Source organism: Heteronotia binoei, chromosome 2 (genome assembly GCF_032191835.1).
Source record: "Heteronotia binoei isolate CCM8104 ecotype False Entrance Well chromosome 2, APGP_CSIRO_Hbin_v1, whole genome shotgun sequence".
Lineage (NCBI taxonomy): Eukaryota > Metazoa > Chordata > Lepidosauria > Squamata > Gekkonidae > Heteronotia > Heteronotia binoei.
The window spans coordinates 111123858-111150689 of NC_083224.1; the positions used below are offsets into that span (position 1 = coordinate 111123858).

The window sequence follows — 26832 nt, forward strand, 5'->3', positions numbered from 1 at the left end:
ATTCCAGCGGTGGGTAGGGACGTTGTGGGGGGGACACTGGGTTTTGGGCAAACTCTATGGTTAAATAGGGCTTAAACCATAGAGTTTACCCAAAAACATTAGGGGAGGGGTTTCCCCACTAGCCAGCTGGTATGTGGCAGGGAGAAGCCCCCAAAATTGGGACTTGGTAGGTGCCAACCCTATGTGTTGGTTGATTTCCAAAATGAGATTTTGAGGAACAGTATTGTAAAGCAGTGGGCTAGGTTCAGCCGACATTTTTGCTCAGTCTCACCCTGTCACCCTCCCTGCAGCTCCTGTCCTACATAATTTTTGTCCATATGGGTCTCATTAATGCCCAATATATCCTTTTTGGTAGTCAAGATTTACATTGGTGGTCTGTAACACCTTGTACAGTTTCTGACTCAGTGCTTTCTGATACACTTGGGGAGAAATCCATATGCTTCCTTGCTAATCCAGCAAATAAATGTTTAAAACATCTTGGAGCTGACCTCTTTGCTGTTGTAGACTCTTTGCCCTATTTAGTTTTCTATACCAGACTATATAATATTCAGAAATGTAGATCGAAGTTTTTTAAAAAAATATTTGTTTTTTTCTATTTCTATAATAAGCATTTTCCCCCACAGGTTACATAAATCCATTTGTTTTAATTGTAAACAGAGAAGAGTTTGTGGAAGAGATCTTTGCAGCCTGCTTCACTCCATTGGAGTTCTTTATACCCCTTATAAACCTTCAACTACATTTGTTAACAGTTCTGTGGTTGGAGGGAAGTTCCCACTCCTGTGCACATGGAACAAGAAGGGGACTGATATCCACTGATTTTAAGGAATGGCTTTAATGGGTGCCAGATTTCCAGCAAGAATGGTGAGATGTCAAGGATCCCTTGTATGGACTCCAGTCCATACCTGGTTCTTAGGACTGGGCAGTGTAATCTTAAAAGCTGTTTGTGCTGCTAAGGCCAGCCACCAGTGTAATCATAGGGCTGTTAGTCTGCCCTCTGAAGGGTTGTAAGTGAGTGGCTGGCAGGAAAAAAATGTGTTTATCTGAGTTTATGAGACTGCAGACACATTAGCGTTCTCAGCAACCATGCTGTAGTGTCCCAAACAGGTATTGTGTTGTCAGCCCAAGGCAGGCAAAACGAATCAGAAGCCAGCAGACCAGGGGGGCCTAGCCCTGCACTCATCACATCTGAGGGGTGGAAGGGGTGTGGTGCAGGGATGATGCAATCTGTGGCACAGCATCCTTAACAGGACTGGGCCTTGTCATCAGTCACTGAGCAGCTGACAGAGTTGACAAGGACCCCAGCAGTCCCCCTCATGTAGGGACCCCAAGCAAGCTCTTGGCCCAGACAGTGCAAAGAGTGGCATTGCCTCAAAAGGGGCACAAGGACACACATGGTGCACGAGACCTCTGTTCCCTCAGACATCTGATTGGGACAGCTGCCTCTCTTTCATCTTTAGAGAGGGCTGACTTCCCAGCAACTGCATTGTCAAAACCTCCTTGTGCTTGCAGGTCGTTTCAGGGCCCCCAACGCACTCTGCTTGTGGCAACTCAGGTCCCTAGAGGAAGCAATATTCTGGTGCCACTGTGGTTTTCCTGTGCAATATGGGAGTGAATTAGAGGTCCCCACCTGACTGGAGCCCCTCCCCAATTTCTGCTGGTCATTTCCTGTCCTTCACACCAGCACATCCCTGCTCTGATCAGCAGTGGAGTTGATGAAGCAGGGTGGAGAGTAAATAATAATAATAATATTTAATTTGTATCCCGCCCTCCCCTCCGAAGTAGGCTCATGGCAGCTCACAACACAGGCATTTCAACAGTTAAAAAATACATATTATAACTTAACCATTTATAAAATTAATCATCGTTATAGTTAAAAACATTCTAGGATTAATTAATATAAAAAACTTGGTGTTTTGCATTGTACAGTTTTTCCGTGGCGATGGTATTCATTCACCAGTATGCTGTAGGATCGTTAAGTGAAGGCCAGCTGAAAAAGAGCAGTCTTGCAGGCCCTGCAGAACTGAGCAGGGTTCCGCAAGGCCCGCACCTCTTCTGGCAATTGGTTCCACCAGTGTGGGGCTGAGATCGAGAAGGCCCTTTCTCTAGTAACTTTCAGTTTGGTCTCCTTTGGCCTGGGGATTATCAATAAATTTTGAAAACCAGATCGCAGTACCCTCTGGGGAATATATGGGGAGAGACGGTCCCTAAGGTAGGCAGGTCCTTGGCCATATAGGGCTTTATAGGTAATGACCAGCACCTTGTACCGAATCCGGTACACTATTGGCAACCAGTGCAGTTCCCGCAGCCCCGGCTGTATGTGCTCCCATCTAGGGAGCCCCAATAACAGCCTGACCGCTGCATTCTGCACTAGTTGCAGTTTCTGGGTTTGGTACAGGGGCAGCCCCATGTAGAGGGTATTATAGTAGTTCAACCTCGAAGTGACCGTCTCATGGATCACTGTTGCTAGGTTGCCGCGCTCCAGGAAAGGGACCAACTGCTTCACCCGTCTAAGATGAAAAACAGATTTAGCAGTGGCTGCTATATGGGCCTCCATTGTCAAGGCAGGCTCCAGCAGCACCCCCAAGCTTTTGACCTTGCGCACCATTTGCAATGGCGCACTGTCAAATGCTGGTAGGGGGATTTCCCTACCCAGACCACCGTGACTCAGGCAAAGGACCTCTGTCTTCGCTGGGTTCAACTTCAACCTATCCAGACTGAGCCAACCTGCCACAGCTTGCGACACCAGGTCTAGGTTTTTTGGGACACAGTCAGGCCGTCCGTCCATCGGTAGATAGAGTTGGGTGTCATCAGCATATTGGTGACAGCCCAACCCATACCTCTGGACAATCTGGGCAAGGGGGCGCATGTAGATGTTGAATAACATTGGGGAGAGAACTGTGGCACCCCACAATTAAGCGGGTGCCTCTGGGACAGTTCACCCCCAATCGCCACCCTTTGTCCCCAACCATCAAGGAAAGAGGAAAGCCATTGCAAGACCAACCCCTGAATCCCCGCGTAGGCGAGGCGGCAGGTCAACAACTGATGGTCGACCATATCGAACGCAGCGGATAGGTCTAACAACATCAGTACCGCCGAGCCGCCTCAATCCAGATGTCGCTGGAGGTCATCCACTAGGGCAACCAGCACTGTCCCTGTTCCATGGCCTGGATGAAAGCCGGACTGGTGGGGAACTAAAATGGAAGCATCATCCAGAAAACTCTGTAACTGTAACGCTACTGCCCTCTCAATAATTTTACCCCAAAAAGGGTAAATTCAAGACTGGCCGATAATGTGCCAATTCGGCCGGATCTGATGTAGCTTTTTTCAGGAGAGGGCGGACCACAGTCTCTTTAGAGGTTATGCTCCTGTTATGCAAGTGGAACCCTGGTTATCACCTTTAAAGCGCTATATGGCCGAGGACCTGCCTACCTTAGGGACCGTCTCTCCCCATATGAACCCCAGAGAGCACTGAGGTCATCCGGGAAAAACCTGTTGACCATTCCTGGGCCGAAAGAGGTGAAGCTGCAAAGCACCCGCGACCGGGCCTTCTCCACTATGGCTCCACGCCTATGGAACCAACTTCCAGAGGAAACGCGGGCCCTGCAGGACCTTGAACAGTTCCGCAGGGCCTGCAAGACTATCCTCTTCCGACTGGCCTTCACTAACTAAGAGGGAAGCTGCTAGGAGACTTGCCATCGGAAAATAGCACTAGCATATCATATTATACTATTTTATTAATTTTAGATTTTAATCAGAATTTTAATTAAACTGTTAATGTAGTTGTTTAAAAATTTTGTATAATGTATGGAATTTTGTTGTGAGCCGCCCTGAGCCTGCTCCAGCGGGGAGGGCAGGATATAAATAAAATTGTTATGTTATGTTATGTTAACCCCTCAAATTAGAAGATAGCTGTGTTGAAAGAAGACTGTATTGCCAAATGCAGAAACACTGTAGCGCATCAGTAATGATAGCTACTAGTTCACAGATGGTGGCCACATACAGGCATGGGCTTCAATCCCGGGTGATTTTCAAATGTCCTAGCCACAAACCTCCATGGAAATGTTTGGAGTGGGGGAATGAACAGTGTAGGCATTGTGAGTTCATGGAAGTTATAGCAGCCTGTTTTTTGACTTACATATCGTTTTTAAATAGGGCTTTTGTCTTCTGTTTTTTGCCAAGTACAGGAGGGAGGAGTAGGCTGCCAGACCACTCCTCTAATAGAAATAGAATGGTTATTCCCTCCTCAGCTACTGTGGGTAAACCCCTGTCCAGTGGGGGTTTACCAAGGGGGTGAATTGCTAATACTGTTTGATAATAGGCTCTGGTGATCAGAACTCCACTGAACCCCAACATGGATGTTTGGTGCAGTAGAGTTCTGACAAGGAACCCTGAATGTTTTGGCTGAGTTGTTTGGACCTTCTTGGTGGTCACTGGGACCCAAATGCTCACAGTGACTTCACTGCAAATGTCATGGCTGGTAGCTGTGAAACATACCTGTTTATGTGCTGCTTTCATTTTTGTGATCTCATCCCCCTTTGGCTGCTTTACTGAGAGATTGTTCTATTCCCATAGCATACCAGAGCCCCATGTAGAATGGATGGAAATGGGTTAGAAACTGGATCCTGAGAGAACTCTTTCTTGAACTCCTCCCTTGTCAATCATTTATCAACTAGGCAGCCAGGCTGCATGTGCTGAATGGTGGGTGGGGGGCACAGCAAATTTCAAACTTACATTAGCATCCTCAAGAAACCAGGGTTCCATGTGTCTGCCTCTGCCTCAGGGAACAAAGGAATGCAGAAACGAGACTAACTACTCAAGGGAGCCTTTAAAGTGTCAGCTCCCAAGTATGTGATGAACCACAAAATTTTGGACTGTCTCTGAAGACCACATTAGCACCCTCCATAGAACTGTCAGATGTATTTGTGTGAGCAGTAATTATGTGGAGACTTCGCAGGTGTTCCCCCCCTCCAAAGAGTCCCAGAGTGTCACTAACCAAATACATGCTTCACACTAACAGAGACAGAGTTGTAGCACAAAACCCAAATGTATCAGTCGGCAAATAAGGGAGAAGACACCAGAGATCACTTCCAGTGAGTCACAAGAAAACAGACTGTTCTCTCCTGGGCGGCAAGCATCCAAGTGGAGTGCAGTGGCAGATGGAGCAGCAGGTTGAGAACGGTCAACTTCTGAAGGCAGGCTGGGACAGCAGCCTGAGCAGAATGGGGGCAAAGGAAGAACTGGCCAGGGTTGGATTTTGCCTTGTTGGATCTTCCCCTGCAGAAAAGCAAAACAAAGACAAGTGGCTATGAGTGCCTTGCTGGACACAGCCATGTCAATCACAGCCTGCCTGGGACTCCGTTCCATGGCCCATGGGATGGTACTCCACTGCAAAGCCCCCTCCCCTGAGGCAGAGGCTGGTGCTGTCTGAACCATACTCACCTAACCTGTGTTGAAGTGCTCAGTGAGTGCTAATCCACTGTGACAGCTGCTGCACAGGGCACTGTTCCTGCAAGAGAATGAGTTCAAGGGTTGTGTGGCTACCTACTAGACTTAGAATGGAGGCGCTCCACCACACATCCCTAACAGTGTACCTGTCCCAGGGGAGGGAGCCTAGTGAAGGAATGAGTTTGCAGCCCAGTGTGGAGCTTTAAACTTGCCCCACCCCTGGCAGCCTTCCTGGAGTACTCACCATGCGCTCATTCCCCTTGTGCACAAGAGACCATGGTTCTGGGAGGCGCCATGGCTTCCTCTGCCACCACTCAGCCACCACACTCCTGGGCTTGGTGTGGAAGCTGGCATTGTTGGGATGGCTGCCAACCACAAGTGAGTGGACTGGGAAAGCAGGTTTGGGAACCAGGTCTCTGCTTACCTGTCAGTGCATGGTTACCCCTTTGGGTCCTGATTCCAGAGATGGGGTACATTTTAGGGTGCTGAAATGGGAGAGGTCAGCCACACAGTATGGGCTTTGGGTATTGGTACAGAGTGCTCACCCAGTAGTGCTAAGTGCCCTTTCTGTGTATTTCCCAGCACAAAAATGCTTTGCTGCTAGCTCTAAGTCCACATGGCAGGGAGCTCTGAGACAGAGTCCTGTGCTGCACACCATACCTCATGAGCTGGGCTGCATCCCAGCTGGGGTTTAGTAGGGCTAAAAGGGGGCAGTGATTAGATGCTGGGCAAGATACTCAGCTGCCACGGGAGGGAGGTGATTGGTCATGCCTGTAGTCTGAGCTCCTCCAGCCCTTCTGGGCATAGCAACAGCAATGGGGAAGACGCTTGATGTTTTACAACAATTGGCGCCTATAGGCTACAGCTGCTACACCATGCTTTTTGTTGGCATAACTCTGCCTCTGACAGGGGCATTCCCAGGCTGAAAGGGCTTAGGGAGCCAACCATCCATGCCCCCAGAATCACCCACAACCATGCTGCTGCAAGGGCCTACAAATCAGGGCTGCACTGGCACTGGAGAATGGTGGAACTGTACTGGAGCCCTTACATTGTTATATCTTGGAGATATGCCAGAGTAAAACTCAGTCAACTTCCTATTCCCCCCGCTTTAGGATTGCACTGTAAGTCACTGAAATGTTTTGAAGATTTACTATTAACTTTTAAAAGTCTGTACTTCTGTTTGGAAAAGTAGCTTACTCATGCTTACATTCTAAAGGTATATTATTGCCAAGCTGCATAAAGCATTTTACAGTAATTGACTGCTAAAACTTTTTTTAATAGATTATGCTGTAGAAGAAAAACCATCTCACATCTCAGTGATGCAGCAGCTAGAAGATGGTGGCCCAGATCCTCTGGTGTTTGTTTTAAATGCAAATTTGCTGTCCATGGTTAAAATTGTGAATTGTAAGTCCTGTTTAAGTTAATAAGATGGCAACAGCGAACACACTTCTTTTGGTTTATAGAATGTGCTTCTATAAATAACTTCACACAAAACCAGAAATGAAGGAGTAGAGAAACATGAATGCTCTTCTTTGAAGGAAGGGTAGGATAAAAAATATAATAGAAATCTGCCTAGAGAGCCATTTTGGTGTAGTGGTTAAGTGCGTGGATTCTTATCCAGGAGAACTGGGTTTGATTCCCCACTCCTCAACATGCACCTGCTGGTCTGACCTTGAGTCAGTCACAAATTATTGCAGAGCTGTTCCTTTCAAGAGCGGCTTCTGTCAGAGCTCTCTCAGCTCCACCTACCTCACAGGATGTCTCTTGTGGGGAGGGAAAGGGAAAGGAGATTGTAGGCTGCTCTGAGACTCCTTCAGGCAGTGAAGATCCAATCTCCTCCTCTTCTATTTCCTTTAATAGTGCTGAATTGACTCTCCCACCATGTTTCAGTTAAGGGTCATTACTAAATTATAAGCTTTCAATAATGTTTTTTCAAATGTTTATTTATTCTAAATCTGTACCATGCTTCTCTTCTGCAGATGTGAACCGTAAATGTTGGTGCTTTACTACAAAGGGAATGCATGCTGTAGGCCAGTCAGAAATAGTCATTCTTCTCCAGTGTTTACCTGATGAGAAGTGTTTGCCCAAGGATATCTTCAGCCACTTTGTACAGCTTTATCAAGATGCCTTGGCAGGTGAGAGAACCACCATGTTCAAAGGCAGTAAACCTCTGAATACCAGTGCCAGGAGGCAACATCAGGGAAATGCCTCATATGTACTATTACTGGCCCTCTAGAGGAACTGGTTGGCCAGTGTGAACAGAATGGTTGGACTAAATGGAGCACTGATCTGATCCAGCAGAGCTGCTCTTATGTTTTTGATTTGATTGATTTGATTCACCAGTAACCCTCATTCCCCAGGGAGTAACAGATAAATCTTTTACTGTAGTTGTAGAACGGTATTATTAGGGAGTTTTACAGTATTTTCTTAATTTTTATAAACCTACATTGCAGGCTGATAGTTATAATAGTAACAACACAAATAAAAACCCATGAAACTTGTATGGCTACTAGTGTTACCCACTAGCAGACTACCTATTAAAAGAGCATCTGCATGGCAGCTTCTCTTGTTTCCAGGACAGTAATGTCATTGTACAACATCCATGGCCTGTCAGACCTGTCACTGTTCCATGGGGCTAGATGAAAATATAAGCACTCAGCCCACCTGCAGAAAGACAGATTGGGACCTAGAAAAGATTGAAATTTCACTTGTTTGTGAATTGCAAAAAAATTAATATGCAACCCAAGCACATGCTATTGCTGAAGCCCCATGCATATGCCCTCAAACTTTGTGAACATTTATTAATATAAAACTTTAAGAAAGAGAATTCTTATACTGTACAAGTAGTCTTATTCCCTGCTTAATAACAATGATTTCCAGCATCATGATTTATTTATTTATATTTTTCAACTGCCCTCCTCTGGCTCAGTCAGGCTCAGACTGGTGTATAGCATAGTCATAACACATCAAATAAAAAGCAGTAATGAACAAATGTAGCTAGAGATGGTGAAAAAGCTAGTAGCACCACTATTTTACTCAAAGGGGGAGGCGGTAGGAGTGCCAGGATGGAACTGTCGATGTCTTCAACAAATCACCTGGCAAAACATCTCTGCCTTGCAGGCCCCGTGGAACTGTAACAAGTCTGACAGGGCATGGATGTTGTTAGGTAGAGAGTTGTACCAGGTTGGAGTCAGGGCAGAGAAGGCCCTGGCTCTGGTTGAGGACAGCTGGATGTCTCTTGGGCCGAGGTCCACCAATAGATTTTGATTTGCAGAGTGCAATGCTCTTCTGGGGATATACCAGAAGGGACGGTCCCGAAGGTACGCAAATCCCTGCCTGTTTAAGGCCTTAAATGTTACCTTGAACCTGATCCAGTACTTGATCACCTTGAACCTGATCTGGTACTCCACTGGAAGCCAGTACAGCTTACACAGCACAGGATGGATATGAGCTGTGCAAGGTGTCCTTGTAGACTTGCGCTGCTGCATTCTGTACCAGTTGGAGTTTTTGGGTCAGCCTCAAGAGTAGGCATTAAGGTCCATTCTGATGCATGAGCTGGAAGACTATAGCTAATATATGCTTTTTCTGTAATGTGGACGTCTTGATTTAATAATAAAATGGGACAACCCACACACACCATTCTGAACTCTTCTGGAAGAAAAGCAGAATATAAATGAACATATACAACTTCTAGCATGAAATTAAAATCAGATATTTTATAACATTTCATAGCAATGCTATGCTAAATTTTTTAGAGGATATTGAACGCAATAAGAATTTGTACAAAGTTGTGGTCAGGGCTGGCCAAACTTGTTTAAGAGCCATGTAGAATAAACATCAGATATTTGCGAACCGCAAGATGTGAATGAATATTACACACATGTCTTTATTAAAACTCTAAATACTTCCTTTGCACGGAAAGATAAAATACGTGTGTGTGCACTTTATAACACAACTGTGCTAGAAGGAGACTTTTATAAAAACAAAAGCTAGGAATAACAGTGCCCATAAGACCAGCATAGGGAAAGGTTAGGGAATTATTTTTTGGCTTCAGTGGAAGAAGGAAACACACGTACCATATAAATCACTGACCACCATTTGCATCATTATGCATCTCTCTTACTAACACCAAGGTTAGTAAATACAGCTCCTACAAGAGCTGTGAAACTAAGGGAGTGCTGTGCCACCCTCTTTAATTTCATCCCTCCTTCCAGTGGCTCCCTCATGTCTTGTGCTCTCTTCTTCATTTTAGGTCTCCAGGCGACCTCTGTGGTGGAGGAGAAGAGCTTGCAAACCTGCCTATTTCCCCCTCCTTCCCCACAGAAGGGAAATAGTTACCTACCTATAGGTCAGTGCTCAGAGGCTGACTGAGATCCTGATGCTAACCCCTGGGAGCCACATAATATGTGTTAAAGAGCTGCATGTGGCTCCTGAGTCAGTTTGGCCACCCCTGGTTGTGGTTTACATAGACGTCACAGCACAAAGCTCAATTAAGTTTCTTCCCTGCCTCCCAACTGTTGCTATGGTCCATACCTTTAAAACACTATCCATGATAATTTGTATAGCCACAGTGTTATATTCCCATCAGACAATGGCAGGATAGTATTTCAAAGAGTATCAAAAATAGAATTCAAAAATACATTATGTAGAGATCATAAATTATGCAATGCTATGGTGCAGCTGCATAATTGTAGTGAGATCAAAGTGGAAAGCGCTTTGCTTAGTTAAAATATGGTTGAAAAATGTATTCACAGAGACTTCCGGGGTTGGATCATGAAGACTTGAGCCTCTTCTCAAAAGGGGAGCGGACCAGAGCCTTTGTTCTGGACAGAGAAGGCGAATCCAACGCCTGCTGCCTACTTTTCTCAGTGAAGGGAAAAGACCAAGACATGCATAGAATATTCTGAGGGGATTTACTTTGGCTGACGAGGAGTCCCAGCGGGGTACCTTTTAGGCTTTGAAGAGTCCCCATCGAGGAATTGCATTCCAACGTCTACAGAGGGTCTCCGTGGTCATTAAATTGACTTAAATTCATCAAGATTCAAGCTTTCTTTGGACTATCTAAATTTCTAAATATTAATCTTTGAAGAGGACAGTGCTAAGAAGATTAAATTTGGTTGCAGGGTAAGGAGATCTTTACCTTTCATTCCAGGACTAAAATCAACTTTATTTGAGATAAAGATTGAAATTTGGACTTAGCTACAATATTCTAAAATTATAAACAAGAAAAGGAGGCAATTTTGAGACTTTTTGGAGACTTAGAAGCAAATTTAAAGGCAAAAAACCCCTTATGTTTGGAATACTTGCGGTTTCGGCAAATAACCCCCATCGTCACTGAGTTGCTGAGCTGGAAGACTGCACAGGAAGTGGCGCATAAACTGCATAGCAGGATCTTTCAACCATTGAGAATGGGACTTCGTGGCAAGAAAAGCAGGAAGAGGCCATTGAAAGAAGGGAATTTAAAGACCTCCTGGCCTTCTCTAGGACTTGAAAATCATAGAAAAATTGCGGCAGCCATTAAAAAAAGGGCTAGAAAGATCACGGGCGCCATTTTGTTTATTTTAAAAACTTTTAAAATTAATATCTTGGGCTAGGAAGCCTGAGAACGGCGATTTTGGGTGCATTGAAAAGGGCATCTCCCAATCTTTAAGATCCAGTGGTTTATTTTTAATTTGGAGAGATCAACCTGAAAGTTTATTTTGGTAGTGAGGGGAGTGGAATGTCGGAGCAGACACGCGCAAGGATTGCTTTACTTGAAGAGGGAAAAATGCCAAAAATACAAGAACAACTAGATGCCATGGAGGCAAGACCGATTAAAGTGATGAAGGAGCTAATAACAGAAAATAAAAAGCAAGTAGTCAAAGAATTTGAGGTGGTAAAGTCAGAAATAAAGAAAGAAATTGAAGATCTTAGAAAGGACTCACAAACAACGCTAAACAAAGTATATGTGGTTGAAAATAAGGTGAAAGATCAAGATTCCATGATTAATAAATTGCAGAAGAAAGCAGCACTGCAAGATTACAAGTTAATGGAAAACCAGATTCGTTTGAGAGGAGTGCCTGAAGAGGAAGTTTCTGATTTAAGGACATACATAATAAGAATCATTGCTGAGTTTCTAGAAATAGACTCTGATGAATCCAGTTATTTGTATGACTATATATATAGGGTTAATTCCCTGTATGCCAAGAAAAATAAATTACCAAGAGATGTGGTAGTCAATTTCATTACAAGAGTTATGGTGGGAAAGATCTTAAAAAAGCAATTTGAAAAAACACGAACTTGAGGGAAGCAGAAAGAGGGAATCATGAAAGAGTTGCCAAGAAAAGTTATAAATGACAGAAGACTATACAAAAAGTTAACAGATAAATTGCAGGATATGGACGTGAGATACAGATGGATACTGCCAGAAGGTCTAAGTTTTGAACATGGAGGAGAAAGGATTGCAATTACAAACGTACTAGAACTGCAGAAGTTTTTTGAAGAAAATAGGGGATTTGAGGATACAGAATAAAGATGGATTACAAATTAATATCTTGGAATGTAAATGGACTAAATTCACCGCAAAAAAGAAGAGCTACATTTCAATGGATCAAAAAACAAAAATGTAATATAATTTGTCTACAACAAGTACATATTAAACAATTGGATTACAAATTTTTATGGAATAAATAATGGGGAAAATAATTTTTTTCCTTGGCTAAGGAGAAAAAAAGGGGTGTGATTTTTTTTTATGTTAAACAAAAACTAGATCTAAAATTGATTTTTAAGGACAGTGATGGCAGATATCTGGCTGTGGAAGCGACGATGAATGATAAAAAGATGTTGTTGGGATTGTATGCCCCAAATGGGGCAAAAGATTCTTTTTTTAAAGATATCATGCAAAAATTAGACCAAGTGATCTATGATCAAATAATGGTAATGGGAGACTTCAATGGAATAATTATAAATGATTTGGACAGATCAGGAAAAAGAAGTAAGGAGGGGAAATTACCAAAGTCATTTTTTGAGTTAGTGAAGCAAGAAAATCTGGAAGATACATGGAGGAAATTTAATCCCAAGGTGCGTGACTATATTTTTTTTTCAGCAAGGCATAACTCTTTCTCAAGAATTGACATGTTATGGACTACAAAAGATCTTGGACTTATGACAAAAAAAAATAGAGATTCTTCCTAAAGTTGGGGTTGATCACAACCCACTGATGTGGTCGGCAAAAAGTGTGAAAAAGACTAGGAGATGGAGAATAAATGAAGATTTGCTACAAAAAACAGACAGTGGTGTCTCTAGAAAAAGAAAGTTAAGCTTTCTTTCAAATGAATGAAAATGAGGACATTCATTTCCAAATTGTGTGGGACGCGTATAAAGTTGTAATTAGAGGTTTTTTAATTACAATGAACAATAAAGACAAAAGAGATAAAGAGAAAGAATTGTTGGATATTCAAAAAGAGATTGGAAAAAAAGAAAAGGAACTAAGAAAAAGACCTGGAAAAAAGAAAATAATAAGGGAAATTACAATATTGCAGAATCAACTGAGAAATTTGTTAAACAAAGAGGTAGAATGGAACCTTAAGAGGTTACCACAGAAATCATTTGAAGGAGCAAACAAATCTGGAAAATACCTGGCTTGGCAAATGAAAAAAAAAAAGAAGGGAAAGTAACTTTGTTACTAAAATTGTATTGGAAGGTAAAGAAATAGTTGACCAAGCAGGAATTAAAATGGAATTTTTTAAATACTATGCTAAGTTATTTCAAGGTCAAAAGGTGGATAAAAATAAAATAGATGCATATTTACAGAAAATTCAAGTAAACCCCTTAACAGAAAATATGGAAAAGGTCTTAAATGAACCAATTGAAAAAAATTGAAGTTGAAGCAACAATAAATTAAATGAAATTGGGAAAAGCACCAGGTCCAGACAGTTTTACAGCAAAATTTTATAAAATCCTCACAGAAGTCTTAGTACCAAAACTTCAAAAATTGATGAATACTATAAGGATTGATGGGAAGATACCAAATACATGGAAGGAAGCAATAATTTCGTTGATACCAAAAGAAGATAGAGACATCACAAATGTAAAACTATGGACCAATTTCATTACTTAACAATGATTACAAAATATATACTAGGATACTAGCAGAACGACTCAAACAGCATTTAAACAACTTTGTTAAAGAGGAACAAGCAGGATTTCTCCCCAGGAGACAAATTAGAGATAACATCAGAACTATTATAGATATTGTTGAATATTATGAGAAGCATTCTGAAAAAGAAGTGGTATTATTCTTTGCAGATGCAGAGAAGGACTTTGACAATGTGAATTGGAATTTTATGTTTGCAGTGATGGAGAAATTAGGACTTGGAGAAGCTTTTATAAGAATGGTTAAGGCGATATATACTGAGCAACAAGCAAGACTCTGTATAAATGCAGATTTGACTGAGAAAATGATAATCAGCAAAGGTACAAGGTAAGGTTGCCCTCTATCTCCATTGGTATTTATAATGACACTAGAAATATTGCTTATGCAAATATAAGAAGATAAAGGAATAGAGAGGCTGAAACTGAAGGGTTTTTCTTATAAATACAGAGCATTTGCTGATGATGTAATGTTTATTAATGAAAATCCCCTATCTGTGACACCATTGCTGCTTCATAAAATTCAAGATTATGGAGACTTGGCAGGCTTCTATATAAACAAAGAAAAATCGAAGATTTTGTGTAAAAATATGACAGAGTCAACAGGAAGAACTGCAAAGAGTAACAGAGTGTGAAGTTGCATCAAAAGTAAGATATTTAGGTGTGGAAATTACTATGAAAAATATAGATTTGTATAAAAATAATTATGAACAGCTTTGGCGGAAAACTGACGAAGATTTATTAAAGTGGAATAAACTGAACTTGTCTATGCTGGGCAGAATTGCTGCAATTAAAATGAATGTTCTACCAAGAATTATGTTTCTATTTCAAACAATTCCAGTTGTGATGGACAATAAACCATTTAGTAAATGGCAACGAAAAGTCTCAAAATTCGTATGGGCGGGCAAGAAACCAAGAATTAAAATGAAAATTTTAACTGATGCAAAAGAAAGGTTTCCAACTGCCAAATTTAAAATTGTATCATGATGCAGTATGTTTGGTATGGATTAAAGAATGGATGACGTTACTAAATAAGAAGCTGCTGGCATTAGAAGGTCATGAAATATTTTTGCTTGGCATGCATATTTGTTTTATGGGAAAAATAAGATGGATGGCTTTTTCTCACATCATTATATAAGAAGAAACTTGCTAAGTACTTGGGTAAAATATAAAAAATATGGTGATGAGAGAAAGCCGTTATGGATTGTGCCAACGGAAGTATTAAAATTATCTTCAGAAACTGATGCAGGGATGTGGTTAACATACAATCAACTATTAAAAATACATGGAGGAAAGGTGGAACTAAAATCAGCTGAAGAATTACAATATAAATATAATTGGTTTCAACTACAACAAATCAAGAGCTTGGTGGAGCAGGACATTAAAAATGAAGGTATAAGACAGGAGCAAACAGAATTGGAAAAAATGCTGTTGGGTGATAATGAAAAGTTGATTTCAAGGATTTATAAATTACTATTGAAGTGGTCAACAGAAGATGGTTAAATCTCAAATGATAAAATGGGCAATTAATTTTAACAAAGAAATACAAATGGAATCTTGGGAGTATTTATGGAGGAACTCTATGAAGATTTCAACATGTTATAACATTAAAGAAAACTGTTTTAAAATGCTGTATAAATGGTACATGACACCTAAGAAACTGGCAAAAATGAATAATCAGGTGTCAGACAGATGTTGGAAATGTAAAAAACATGGATCTTTCTACCATATGTGGTGGACTTGTGAAAAAGCAAAACAATTTTGGCATATGATTCAGGAAGAAATGTCAAAAATTTTAGGCTATGACATCAAGAGGTCTCCAGGCTCTTTTTTGTTGGGATTACAAATGGAAAGTTTTCCAAAACAAGATAGAACGATGGTGTGGTATCTGCTTTCAGCTGCAAGGACATTGTATACGCAGCTATGGAAACAAGACAAAATACCAGAAAAATGGGACTGGATTTTAAAAGTTATGTTATGGAGTGAAATGGACAAACTTACAAGAATCTTAAAAGACTATGATTTGGAGAAGTTTAGGAAGGAATGGGAGAAATTTTGAAAATATGTGGAAAAACAATGGAAAGTAAAGGGACATTTAGTGATTTTTGATAATAGATGAATTGAGTGGAACAATGGAATGGACCAAAGTTTACAAAGGGAAAATTTTTCCTTTGAAAAATGAAGATTAACTTCTAGAGTTAACATTTTATATTTTTATTTCTTCTGTATTGATATAAGGTTCTAAAATGGAGATTCTTGATTTGTTAAGTTACCTTTTTTTATTTTAAGTTAACACTGGTGGGGGTCAAGAAAAAGGGAGGGAGGAGAAGGGGGGAAAAGCGATGTATTGTTTTTATTCTGTATTATTATTAAAAATTTTTATAGATTGCTATAACAATATATTGCAAATTAATATATTTTTTTTTTTAAAAAGAGAAATGTATTCACAGACTTAGACTATTCTAAAATACTGAGTCTCCTATTACATATGTAGTCTCAATATCATATTTATTGACCTCTGAATTTGAAGGGGAATCAAACACACCTGCATCTAATATATATACTATTTCCTCAGGAGCAAAGAGAGCCAAGAGAATGGTAGCCTGAGGCATAAATTTGAAATTCTGCCCTACTCAAACTTTGTGCGAAATAATGAAGAGAAAAGAGGCACCTAAAGTTGCTGCCACACGTCTGGTGATATAATAACTGCCTATCATCAGTCTTTACCATTTTTTAAACAGGCAGTTCCCTGTACTTAGCCACTGATAGAGCTGTGTTCCATGACTCTGTCTAATCCCCTTTTAAAAGTTGTCTATGCTTGTAGCAGTGAATTCCACATTTTTTTTTAAACTCAAAATTTTTATTTTTCAATAAACAACACTTTTCAATACAAATACAGCTTAAATTCAAACACTGACACAATGTATAGGGAGAAAAGAAAGGGGGGGAAAGAAAAAAAAAAACCCCTTGTACTACTGCTCCAAACTCCACAGCCAAGCTCAGAGAACCCATCAAAGAGTCTTTAAATTAAAATAAGACAAAGTTCAAATATTTCTTAGGCATTTCATTTTTTTTGGATGAGTTAGCATTTATATAGTAAAAAAAAATAAACCATTTTTCAATGAAATTCTCCCCTGCTTTGGGATTATCATTAAAAATAAGTTGCGACGCAATTTTATCCTGAATAACTATTTCCCACACTTTCTGAAACCAAAGGGTAATTGAAGGAATTCTTGTAGTTTTCCAATATTTTGCTAACAGAGCTTTCCCAGCCAAAATTAAAAGAGAAATAAGTTCTGTTTTTTGTTTGGTGTAATTATTATTCAGCCAGTAATTGAGTAGTATTGACTCAGGAGTGCAAGGAATGTGTTCATTAGTGATGGCTTCAATTTTGTTTAGCAAGACTTTCCAATAGGCCTGTACTTTCGGACAGAACCACCAACAGTGGGAGAAAGATCCAATCTCGCCACATCCCTTCCAACACAGGGGAGTGAGGCCTGATCTAGCATGACTCAACGATAAGGGAGTTAAGTACCACCGTGAAGTGAGTTTGTACTGTTGAAGCTTAAAGTTGGTGCATCTGGATTTGCATATTGAAGACGACCAGATGTTGGACCATTGTTCTGCGGACAAGTCAAGGAAGCAGTCCTTGTTCCACCTCTTCTGCTGATTTGACTCTTGTGACCAGTTTTTAAAATTTAATAAATTATTAATTTTTGAAATCACACCTCTCATATTTGAGTTTTCATTTAACACTAGTTTTTCAAAAGAATTCAGATGGTCTGTAGATAACATTCAGGAATTACCTTGTACAGAGTGTCGTGGAGTTGATGGTATTCATACCAGGGTATAGTAGTTTTATATTTGGACTCTAGTTGGGACCGGGTAAGCATTTTCCCTTTTAGACTAACATCTGCAATTCGTATAATGTTGAGCCGTCTCCAAGTTTTAAAACTACTCTCAGAAGTTCCCGGAGGAAACCAATGCTGGCCCAAAAAGGTCATTATCGGAGTGGAGGGTTAAACTACGGATGCTCTGAAATTGTCCCATGTCTTCAAAGTGTGCCCTAAGAACGGGTTAGTTAGCAATACTTTGCTCCTCTCAGCCTTGGAAATCCAAAGGAATTCCCTCAGATGTAGAGGGTATATACTGGTTGACTCGATTTGGATCCAGGGTGAGTGGCTTACCTTCTTTGCATAAAGCAAAACATTACGTAGCTGAGCTGCCACATAATAGTTGTTCAGAAGTGGTGCTGCCAACCCTCCCTTATCTATTGGCCTGGATAAAACATTATATGAGATTCTAGGTTTTTTATTATTCCAAACGAAGGAAGATAGGCATTGCTGCCAGGACTTCATATCCCTGTTAGGAATAGTGAATTCCACATTTTAATCATTCTGTGTATAAAGAATTGTTTCCTTTTGTCTGTCCAGAATCTACTACCCATATGCTTCATTGGATGCCCTCAAGTTCTAGTATTTTGGGAACATCTAGTATGCTTTATCAGTTTCTGATTCACACAATCTACATTAAAATGTCTGCTTTCAGTTCTTTCTTAAAATCACATGTTAAAATGATGTGGTAACTCAAGCTAGATTTGTCATGTTCTCAACCACAATGCCACTTTTCTTAGTTTGAAACTGGAGGATTGTGCTTTCTATTTCAGTAGTAATACTGTAATTATCATTGTGTGTTTGGATGCAAGCCCTATATCAGGCTAGTAGTTTGCAAAATGAGAGCTTTGCATGTACAAAAGACAACTTCAGCATAGTCATGTGTTAACTGACAGTTTTTAGGTATATATCTTAGGCTTAAAATATACAATAGCTGTTAGAGAGTTAAAAGTTGTTTGAGAGAATTCCTTTTCCAAAGGTGTGTGCATGTTTGCTTTCTCCCAGTGTATCTTCTGATTTATTTATTTATTTTATTTTATCAAATTTATATCCTGCCCTCCCCTGGTGGGATATACTAAGGTGAAAGAAGGATACGTGTACATAACTGCTGAGTATTAAAATGTATGACATTGGATCAGAAAGCCAGTTCCATGTATTGTGGATGAGAGGCTAATGGGCAAGATATGCTGACAGAGTGATGGAAGGGAGAATTGGTGTCTCTGAGACAGGCAGGGTATGTGATAACCAAGTTTGAGTCCAGTGGCACCTTTAAGATCAAACAAAGTTTGATTCAAAGTATAAGCTTTTGTATGCACACACACTTCTTCAGATGCAATGAAATGGAAATTACCAGTCCATACATATAGGTAGATTATGAGCAGTAAATAGGCATACAGCATAATGAAAATGTTTAACAGACTCAAGGACCAAACAGAAATAACAAGCTTAGTTTATATGGCAAGGGCAGTGACGCTTGAAGCTGCTGCAGCGGCTTTTCGGGCTGATCGGTGGGAGGGGAGAGGAGGCGGGAAGGCTGTGCGGGGGGCGAAGGAGGGAGGAGGAAATGGGGGAGGAGGAGGTGCCGCAGAGGGGGCGGCGAGTCTGCGCGGCCCATGGAAAACAGGTTGCGGCCCTCTACTGGTCCCCGGCTCAGGGGTTGGGGACCCCTGGCCTAAGGCCCTAGGAGTCCATATGGGGAGTTTCCTTTTTTTCTGGTTTTTCTGATTGTTGTGAAGAGAATGACAGTGGGGTGCAGAAGAAGAGATTGGATTTATATCCCACCCTTCACTGGAAGTCTCAGAGTGGCTTACAATTTCCTTTCCCTTCCCCTCCCAACAACAGACACCCTGTGAAGTAGGTGGGAGTTAGAGATCTCTTGTCAAGCGCTGATATTTTCCAATAAGCAGTCTTTTGTTTTAAATCAAAGCTGTTTTATTGTTAGAAACTCAGGAGCTGTACCTAGGACAAAAGCCTTGGGAGTAATGATGTACACATAGTTACACAGTTGCTATATAGAATATCATCAAAGGTTACCATACAGATGCATACTTGAGTCATGGGTTCAAAGGTTACTAAACAACTATCTATTTTATTACTTTCCAGGCAACTTGAAAGTAATGCCAGTCAGGCTGTAGCATAAACATTCTTGGACCAGATGGATTTATTACTTGCCCAATGGTTGTAAATAAGGGGGGAGCAGAAGAGAGCTGGTGACCTCCTCTTTCTCTAGAAGAAAAGTATGTTGTAGAAATGAGTGCACTTGGCATACTGCCCCCCCCCCAACCCACCCTTTGGGGTTTTGAAGGATATTTAGCATAGAATTGTTTAATCAGTGCTGGCGCCCTCACATTTAAGCTAATTACCCATTCATCATGTGCGGTTGAGAAATGTTTCCATCTAATCAGAAAATACAATACACCCCGCTTCAGCTTAGCATCTAAGATCTCTTTTACTTCATGATGATTCTGATCCCCCACTGGAATAGGTTCTGGAGCTTTGGATCTGGGGTGCCAGGGCGTTGCTCCAGGATCTCTCTGAAGTAAACTGCAATGAAAGATAGGATGTATCTTACTGAACAGTTTTGGTAATTTGAGTTCGAGTTCGACACTTTATTGATTACACGTTTAATACAGAACAGTCCCAAAAACTTGTTTGCCAGAAAAATTAGAAGTTTGTGGTAAAGGCAAGTTCTTGGTAGACAGGAACACGGTATCTCCCACTTTAAAATCCCAAGCAGGTGAATGATGCTTGTCGTAATTTTTTTTGTAAGTCTCTTTAGCCAATTCTAGATTTTATTGGATGTTGTTCCAGGTTTTCCCCAACTTTCCCCACCACTGCTCAAAAGTCAATGGGGTTTCAGGCATTGCTCCTCCCGGTAGTTGTGGAAAGGGTTTCCCTTCATAACCTTTCACTGCCATGAAGGGGGAAGATTTGGTGGAGCTATGTATGCTGTTATTATATCCATATTCTGCAAATGGGAGTAACTGTTCAACTGCTGATAGTTCACAAAACATCTTAAATATTTAAGATGATTTATCCTCTCCGTCTGTCCATCGGTCTGGGGGTGATACGCTGAGCTCAATCCCTGCTCGATCCCGGTTAGCTTACAAAACTCCCACCAGAAGTTGGCAACGAAATGTACTCCTCTGTCACTAATTAACTTATCCGGAAAAGAGTGTAATTTCACCACGTGTTGGAAAAATAACTGGGCTAGTCTTTTAGCCATGGGTTTCTGAGAGCATGGGATAAAGTGAGCTTGCTTAGAGAAGGTGTCCACTACTACCAGAATTATGGTCTTTCCCTGAGAAGGGGGAAGTTCTACGATAAAATCTAATGACATCACGGACCACGGTCTGGTTGCTGCTTCCAGTGGTTGTAAGAACCCTGGGGTTTTCCCCCTCTCCTCTTTGCCATTAAGCATATCGGGCGTGAAGCAACATAGTTAGATATGTCTCTTTTCATAAACAGCCACCAGAATTGTCTATTCACTAGATGCAGGGTTTTGACATATCCAAAGTGCCCGAATAGTTTGTTGTCATGACAAAATTGTAGCACTTCTTTCCGGAGGCTCTTTGGCACATAAAGTTTATTGTCCTTGTACCAGAAGCCTTCCCCCCCCCTTTTCACTCCCTCTGGTACTGCATTTCCTTCTTTTTCCACTTATTTAATCAGTCTTTCTCCCCCCCCCCCACCTTCTCGTCAGATGGTTGGGGGAGATGAGTGAATTGATTACCTCCTCCCTTTGGCTGTTGTGCTGGGGGAGACAAAATAAAGCATCGGTCAAAAAATTCTTAGAGCCCGGGATGTTTGTTTGAAATGGAATTTAGTGAAAAATCCCGCCCACCGGATCTGTTTTTCAGTTAGCTTCCTGCGACCTGTTAGAGCTTCTAAGTTCTTATGGTCGGTCCATATCTCAAACGGGACCCTCACGCCTCCTAACCATGATCTCCACGTTTTTAGCGCGAACGTTACAGTGAACGCTTTTTTGTCCCACACCAACAAATTTTGCTCCTGGCCGCTTGGCCTCAGGACCTCTTCCTTTTGTTTTAAGGAGGTCTGTTGGGGAGCATGGTGTGGGCGAACCCTTGTATAAAATTACGGTAAAAATTTGCGAATCCAATGAAGGATTGGAGCTGTCTACGTGTCCTCGAGGGTTCCCAATCTAGCATGGCTTGTATTTTGGCAGGGTCCATTGCCAAACCCCTCCCCGACACTCGGTTGCCCTGGTAATCCAAGTTCCGTCTTATGGAACTCACACTTGGATAGCTTTGCATACAGTTGGTTCTCATAGAGGGTTGCTAAGACTTCCCTCACCAGTTTTACATGTGATGGGAGGTCATTGGAATAAATAATTATATCATCTAGATACACCACTACCCTTCGGTACAAATACTTTTGCAGGAATTTCTTTATGAAAACTCCTGGGGCCCCTTGCAACCCAAATGGCATGACTAAGTACTCAAATTGCCCCATCAGTGTGTTAAATGCCATCTTCCATTCATCCCCTTCTTTTATGCGTACCCGGAAGTAAGCGTCTCTTAGATCCAGGCTTGGTGAAAATCTTTCCCTCTGACACGGTGCTTAATAAATGTTATTTATTTATTTATTTATTTATTTTGATTTATATCCCGCCCTCCCCACCGAGGTGGGCTCAGGGCGGCTTGAACCTGTGGGAGAGGCTACTTGAAAGTAATGCCAGCCAGGCTGTAGCATAAACATCCTTGGGCCAGATGGATTTATTACTTGCCCAATGGTTTATTTATTTATTTAGGATTTATATCCCGCCCTTCCCACAAGTGGCTCAAGGCGGTTGTAAATAAGGGGGGAGCAGAAGAGAGCTGGTGACCTGTTCTTTCTCTAGAACAAAAGTATGTTATAGAAATAAGCGCACTTGACAGCTCTCAGGGAACAGTTCTTGAGAGAACAGCTCTGCTGAGAACTTGTGACTGACCCAAGGTCACACCAGCAGGTGCATGTGGAGGAGTGGGGAATCAGACTTGGTTCTCCCAGATTAGAGTCTGCATTCCTAACCACTACACCAAGCTGGCTCTCAGGAAGTGTGCTTACTTGTATGTGTGTTGGGATGGTAGAGGAGAATTATGCTAGAGGATGCTTGCAGTTGGCCCTGAGGGCATTATGCAACCAGCAAAGATAAAATGTTCAAGAGGATTGCAAGTAACTAGCAAATAATATTTATTGATTTTGTTTAACTGTACCTAGCAGTTACCCTGAGTTTGTGCCCTGTAGTAAAGAAGTTGTTTAAAGAGCATCTTATGAGGAAACATGGGAGGTTGCAGTTGTAAGGGAAAGACAGCAAAACTCCTTTCTCTGAAACTTTATTTTTTTTTTAGTATCCAATACATGAGTTCCATTCCTTCCCCATTTTCTGAAACGGGAGGATTATATTATGTATTTTTTGTGAACAGCTGAACTATATTTAAGGCTGCATCCTGATGGGGATGTGAAAACATGCTGTGATGGCAGCAGCCAGAGGCAAGGGAAGAGACAGAAATGGCGTCCACATTGCCCATCTGCTCATTGCTGCTGTCCCCTATCCCTTGCTTCTCCCCCTTTTTTGCTCTGTTGCACCTGCACAAAATTGTAGAGGTGATGGCAATTTCTCCAGGGGTTCAGTGCCTCAGGAATCTCCTTTTTTCCTTACCTGTTGAACAATACTGTAGCAGTATAGCATGGCTTTGCAGAGATATCGAAACAATATGTCTCTGTGTGGGGTGGGGGGCAGAGGCTATGCCATTTTGAAGAAAGATTTTAGATCTGCCCCTTCCTTGTGGTAGCTGAAACATCTCAACAGGTGGAACCATCCTTCATCCTCCCCACAGTTGCCCCCTTAAATTGGAGAGGAAAAAAAACCAATTTGATTTTCTCCGGATTAAAGAAGGAAGCCTCAGAAAACCCATGAGCTGTGCTTGGAATTAGTACAACATCACATGGACATCCCCAAGAAGCCAGAGGTTTTCTGTTTTCCATGTGGGGAGAAATTCCCATGTGGAATCAGGTTAATAGGGAAATTTCTGAAGCAGCAGAATTACTTACCAGGAATTTAATAATTTCCTTTGGAAAGCTATCCTTTAAAAAATGCACAAAAGAAAGGGTGGTTCAGTTATCTTTTTGAATAGGTGCAGTCAAGTGTAGACCAAACAGCCAGGTGCAGAACTGAAGTAAATGACAAAGTGGGTGCAAGAAGATATGCATACACATGTAAAGGAGTTCTCCTCTCCTTTCTTCCTGCTGTTTCTGCCCAGGAGACAAAGGGAAAGCTGTTTGCATGAGAGAGGACTTCTTACCCTAGCCCTCCCTTCTCACTGTTCTTCTTTGGTAGCTGCCACCACTAAAGTTCTGCCCTTCCTTATTCTATCCACAGCTTGAAGCACAGATAGGGGCTATGTGCCCACATTTGTGTATTGTCTCTCAGTGCGTACACACACACACACCACCACCACCACCAGCTAACTGTCTGTAGCCCACTCATGAGTTTCTGATCATTATGTCAATGAGCAGTCAGGTATCTTTAACTTCTATCTGAAATCTTTGAAAGGGAAAAAAAATATGAAAATACAATCTCAAGTTACTAGAGAACGAGGGCATTGGAGAACTATATCAAAACACTACAGGAGGTTACAGAATTAAGGAAATGAAAAATGTACAAGCTAGGTTGTATGGTCACTAGCATTCACTTCCCTGGAATGGACACAGACCCATCGGAAAAATAGATGCTGGTCAAGACTGACTTCACTCCATTGCTGTCTTCTGGACCTGACAGTGTATCCAGAGACCTCCTAACCCTTCCTTTTCCAGCTGGGAAGGTATCACTTTAGCCTATCATGAAGTTTGGCATTGATCCCCATAATGTACCTTTTCTTCAGTCAGATTAAGGCACACATCCCAAAAGCTTTGTGGCCTAACTCTGGATATCCAATAACTTTCTTCTTGTCCCTTCCTGACAGGGGGGCAAACAGTTGTCTCCATCCTGCCCATTTGTTTCCATAGAAAAAACTCATCTACTCTGAGTCTGAAATCTGAGAAGTTTATTGTTTTTCCTCAGAGAATGTTTTATCTTTGATCAGGGCCTCCTTGAATGTCAATCAAAGTATCTTGCGTACCTTCATCATAACACATGTGTTTAACTAACATCAATTATGTCCAACCTGGTGTCATTGAAGTCTGTTTGGTTCATCAGAGGGTTTCCTGGTACCCATTTGCTTCTCTGCAAAGCAACTTTCTTCTAAAATAGTCATTCCTGGCTTTCTCTGTCACATTATTGTAAGAAGCGCTTTGGACAGCATCATCTTTGTCTGCAGAAATATCAATTTGGAAATGGAGGCCTCAATCATAGGATGTTTGGCTTGGAACTTTTCAGTATTTTATTCATTGATTAATTGAATCTCTACCTTGTTTATGGGTAGCCCTGTTTTTATTGCTTTTGAGACTGGCATGGGGCTAGCTTATTGTAATAATTATTTGCAGTTGAGCAGGAAAATATTTGTGCTTTTTTTTAGCGTGCTTGCCAATATGCAGCTTTAGTATAATATTTAAATATTCTATGACTAGTTGTGTAATAGCAAATAGGGACTGAATACCATTTTGATGTCAGCATATACTCCTTAAAACAATTAGGCTTCTTCTGTTGTTGTTTTTTTAGGTAATGTTGTGGGAAATTTAGGACACTCATTTTTTAGCCAGAGTTTCCTAAACAGTAAGGAACATGGTGGCTTCTTGTATGTTACACCTGCATACCAGTCACTGCAGGACTTGGTGCTCCCAACTCCACCCTACTTATTTGGGATTCTTATCCAGAAATGGGAGACTCCATGGGCCAAAGTATTTCCTATCCGATTGATGCTGAGACTTGGAGCTGAATACAGGTGTAAGTACCATGCATGTGTATCTATGAAATTTTATATATGGAATCTTCACTTCAACTGTTACGCAGCTGTTCATATTATTCTTTTGCCATGTGAATCTTCCATGCTAAATTAATCACATTAAACCACAGTTGTTCCTTGATTTACACATGCAATGTTGCAACTGTGATTTGCAGAATGTTGCTTTTGTGTTTGTAACCTTTCAGAAGTATTTGCAGCTTAACTATGCTTGGAAATACAAATTAAAAGCTGGTACACCAGCTTGCACCCATCCAAGCCATCCTGCACACAGAAAGGCAATTCCATCTTCAGAAGATAGGCTGGCATTTCCTGCAGGGTCTCTTCTCTCATTGCAGGCTTCCACTGTGTACACAAAAGCCATTCTTAAGGGTCCACTGACCAGCAAGGGCAAAGCATTCACGGGGCTGCATCAGGGGAAATCTATTCCACTAGGTTCACTTCATGAGTGAACTTCATTAGATACAAGGCAAAGCTAGTATTTAAGCCAAGTTGCTCACATTTCCATAAATGCCTTGTAATCTTGTAAGCTACAGTTGCTTGTGACCTATTAGAGGTGTTTTGTCACATCCAAGTGGTTTCTGTGCACTATTTATTTGGTTTTGCATTATGTACTACTTTTTTTGGTTTTCAGGTATGAAAATAGGAATGCAAAAATTGTTGCTGGAATAGGCAAACATCTTCCCTAGAATACTACTATGTTCCAAGTAAAAAGCTGAAGGAAAATTTCAGGTTCTACCTGCTGTGAATTTTTATTGGATTCAGCATGGGCTGAAGGATCCTACCCTTCCTGTGTGTGAAGGTTGGATGTGTTGAAGCAGCCATTTTTTCCTTAATTGTGAGCTGATGTGCTCCAAGCCAGTTATAAGCAACAAATGCTAGATTTCCCAAATATTTTAAAATAGTATGTTGAAAACATTGTGATATTTTTCTCTCCCTGGCACAGCAGTGTACTGATGACATAAATTGCATGCTCTTGCCAGTATAAATATTACATTGAGAAAACACTTCAAATTCTTCTGTGGTTTTATATAAAGTACAATGAATAATTCCTACATGGATATTTGTGTTGCACAGCTGATATTCCAGTGCTGTAGACTAAAAACTGAGCAACTATTTAGTGTCCTTGGGGATGTTGTAATAGGCTCTAAAAAGTGTGGAGTGTGGATCTTTCCTTTCCTCCCTGTTCCTCCAGCAGCTCTTTTGGGATCTCTGAAAAGCTTGTTCTAGAGTAAGTGGGATCCACAAGATAAAAGACACATGGCCCTAGAATGGGTAGAGCTGCAATGATGGTGGGAACTTGTGGAAATCACTCAGTCAAGCTGTTCTGCCTGTGATGTTTCTGTGTGTAAATATGAGATGATTTTGTCAGTTCCCCTCCTCACTGCAGCCCCTCTGGCTGTATAGTTTGTATCCATTCACCTTCAACATTAACTTTGAAAATCTCAGGGCATTGTTGAGGG

General features: G+C 41.2%; 1 protein-coding gene across 1 annotated transcript in view; it reads left to right on the plus strand.

Moving 5' to 3' along the window:
- The window catches only part of ZFYVE9 (zinc finger FYVE-type containing 9), a 73926-nt gene that overhangs the window by 33721 nt on the left and 13373 nt on the right, over window positions 1–26832 (plus strand). The window contains exons 8-10 of the mRNA XM_060231810.1: window positions 6727–6849; window positions 7425–7580; window positions 25129–25353. Coding sequence (XP_060087793.1) covers window positions 6727–6849; window positions 7425–7580; window positions 25129–25353 — 504 coding nt within the window. The remainder of the gene's footprint in view (window positions 1–6726; window positions 6850–7424; window positions 7581–25128; window positions 25354–26832) is intronic.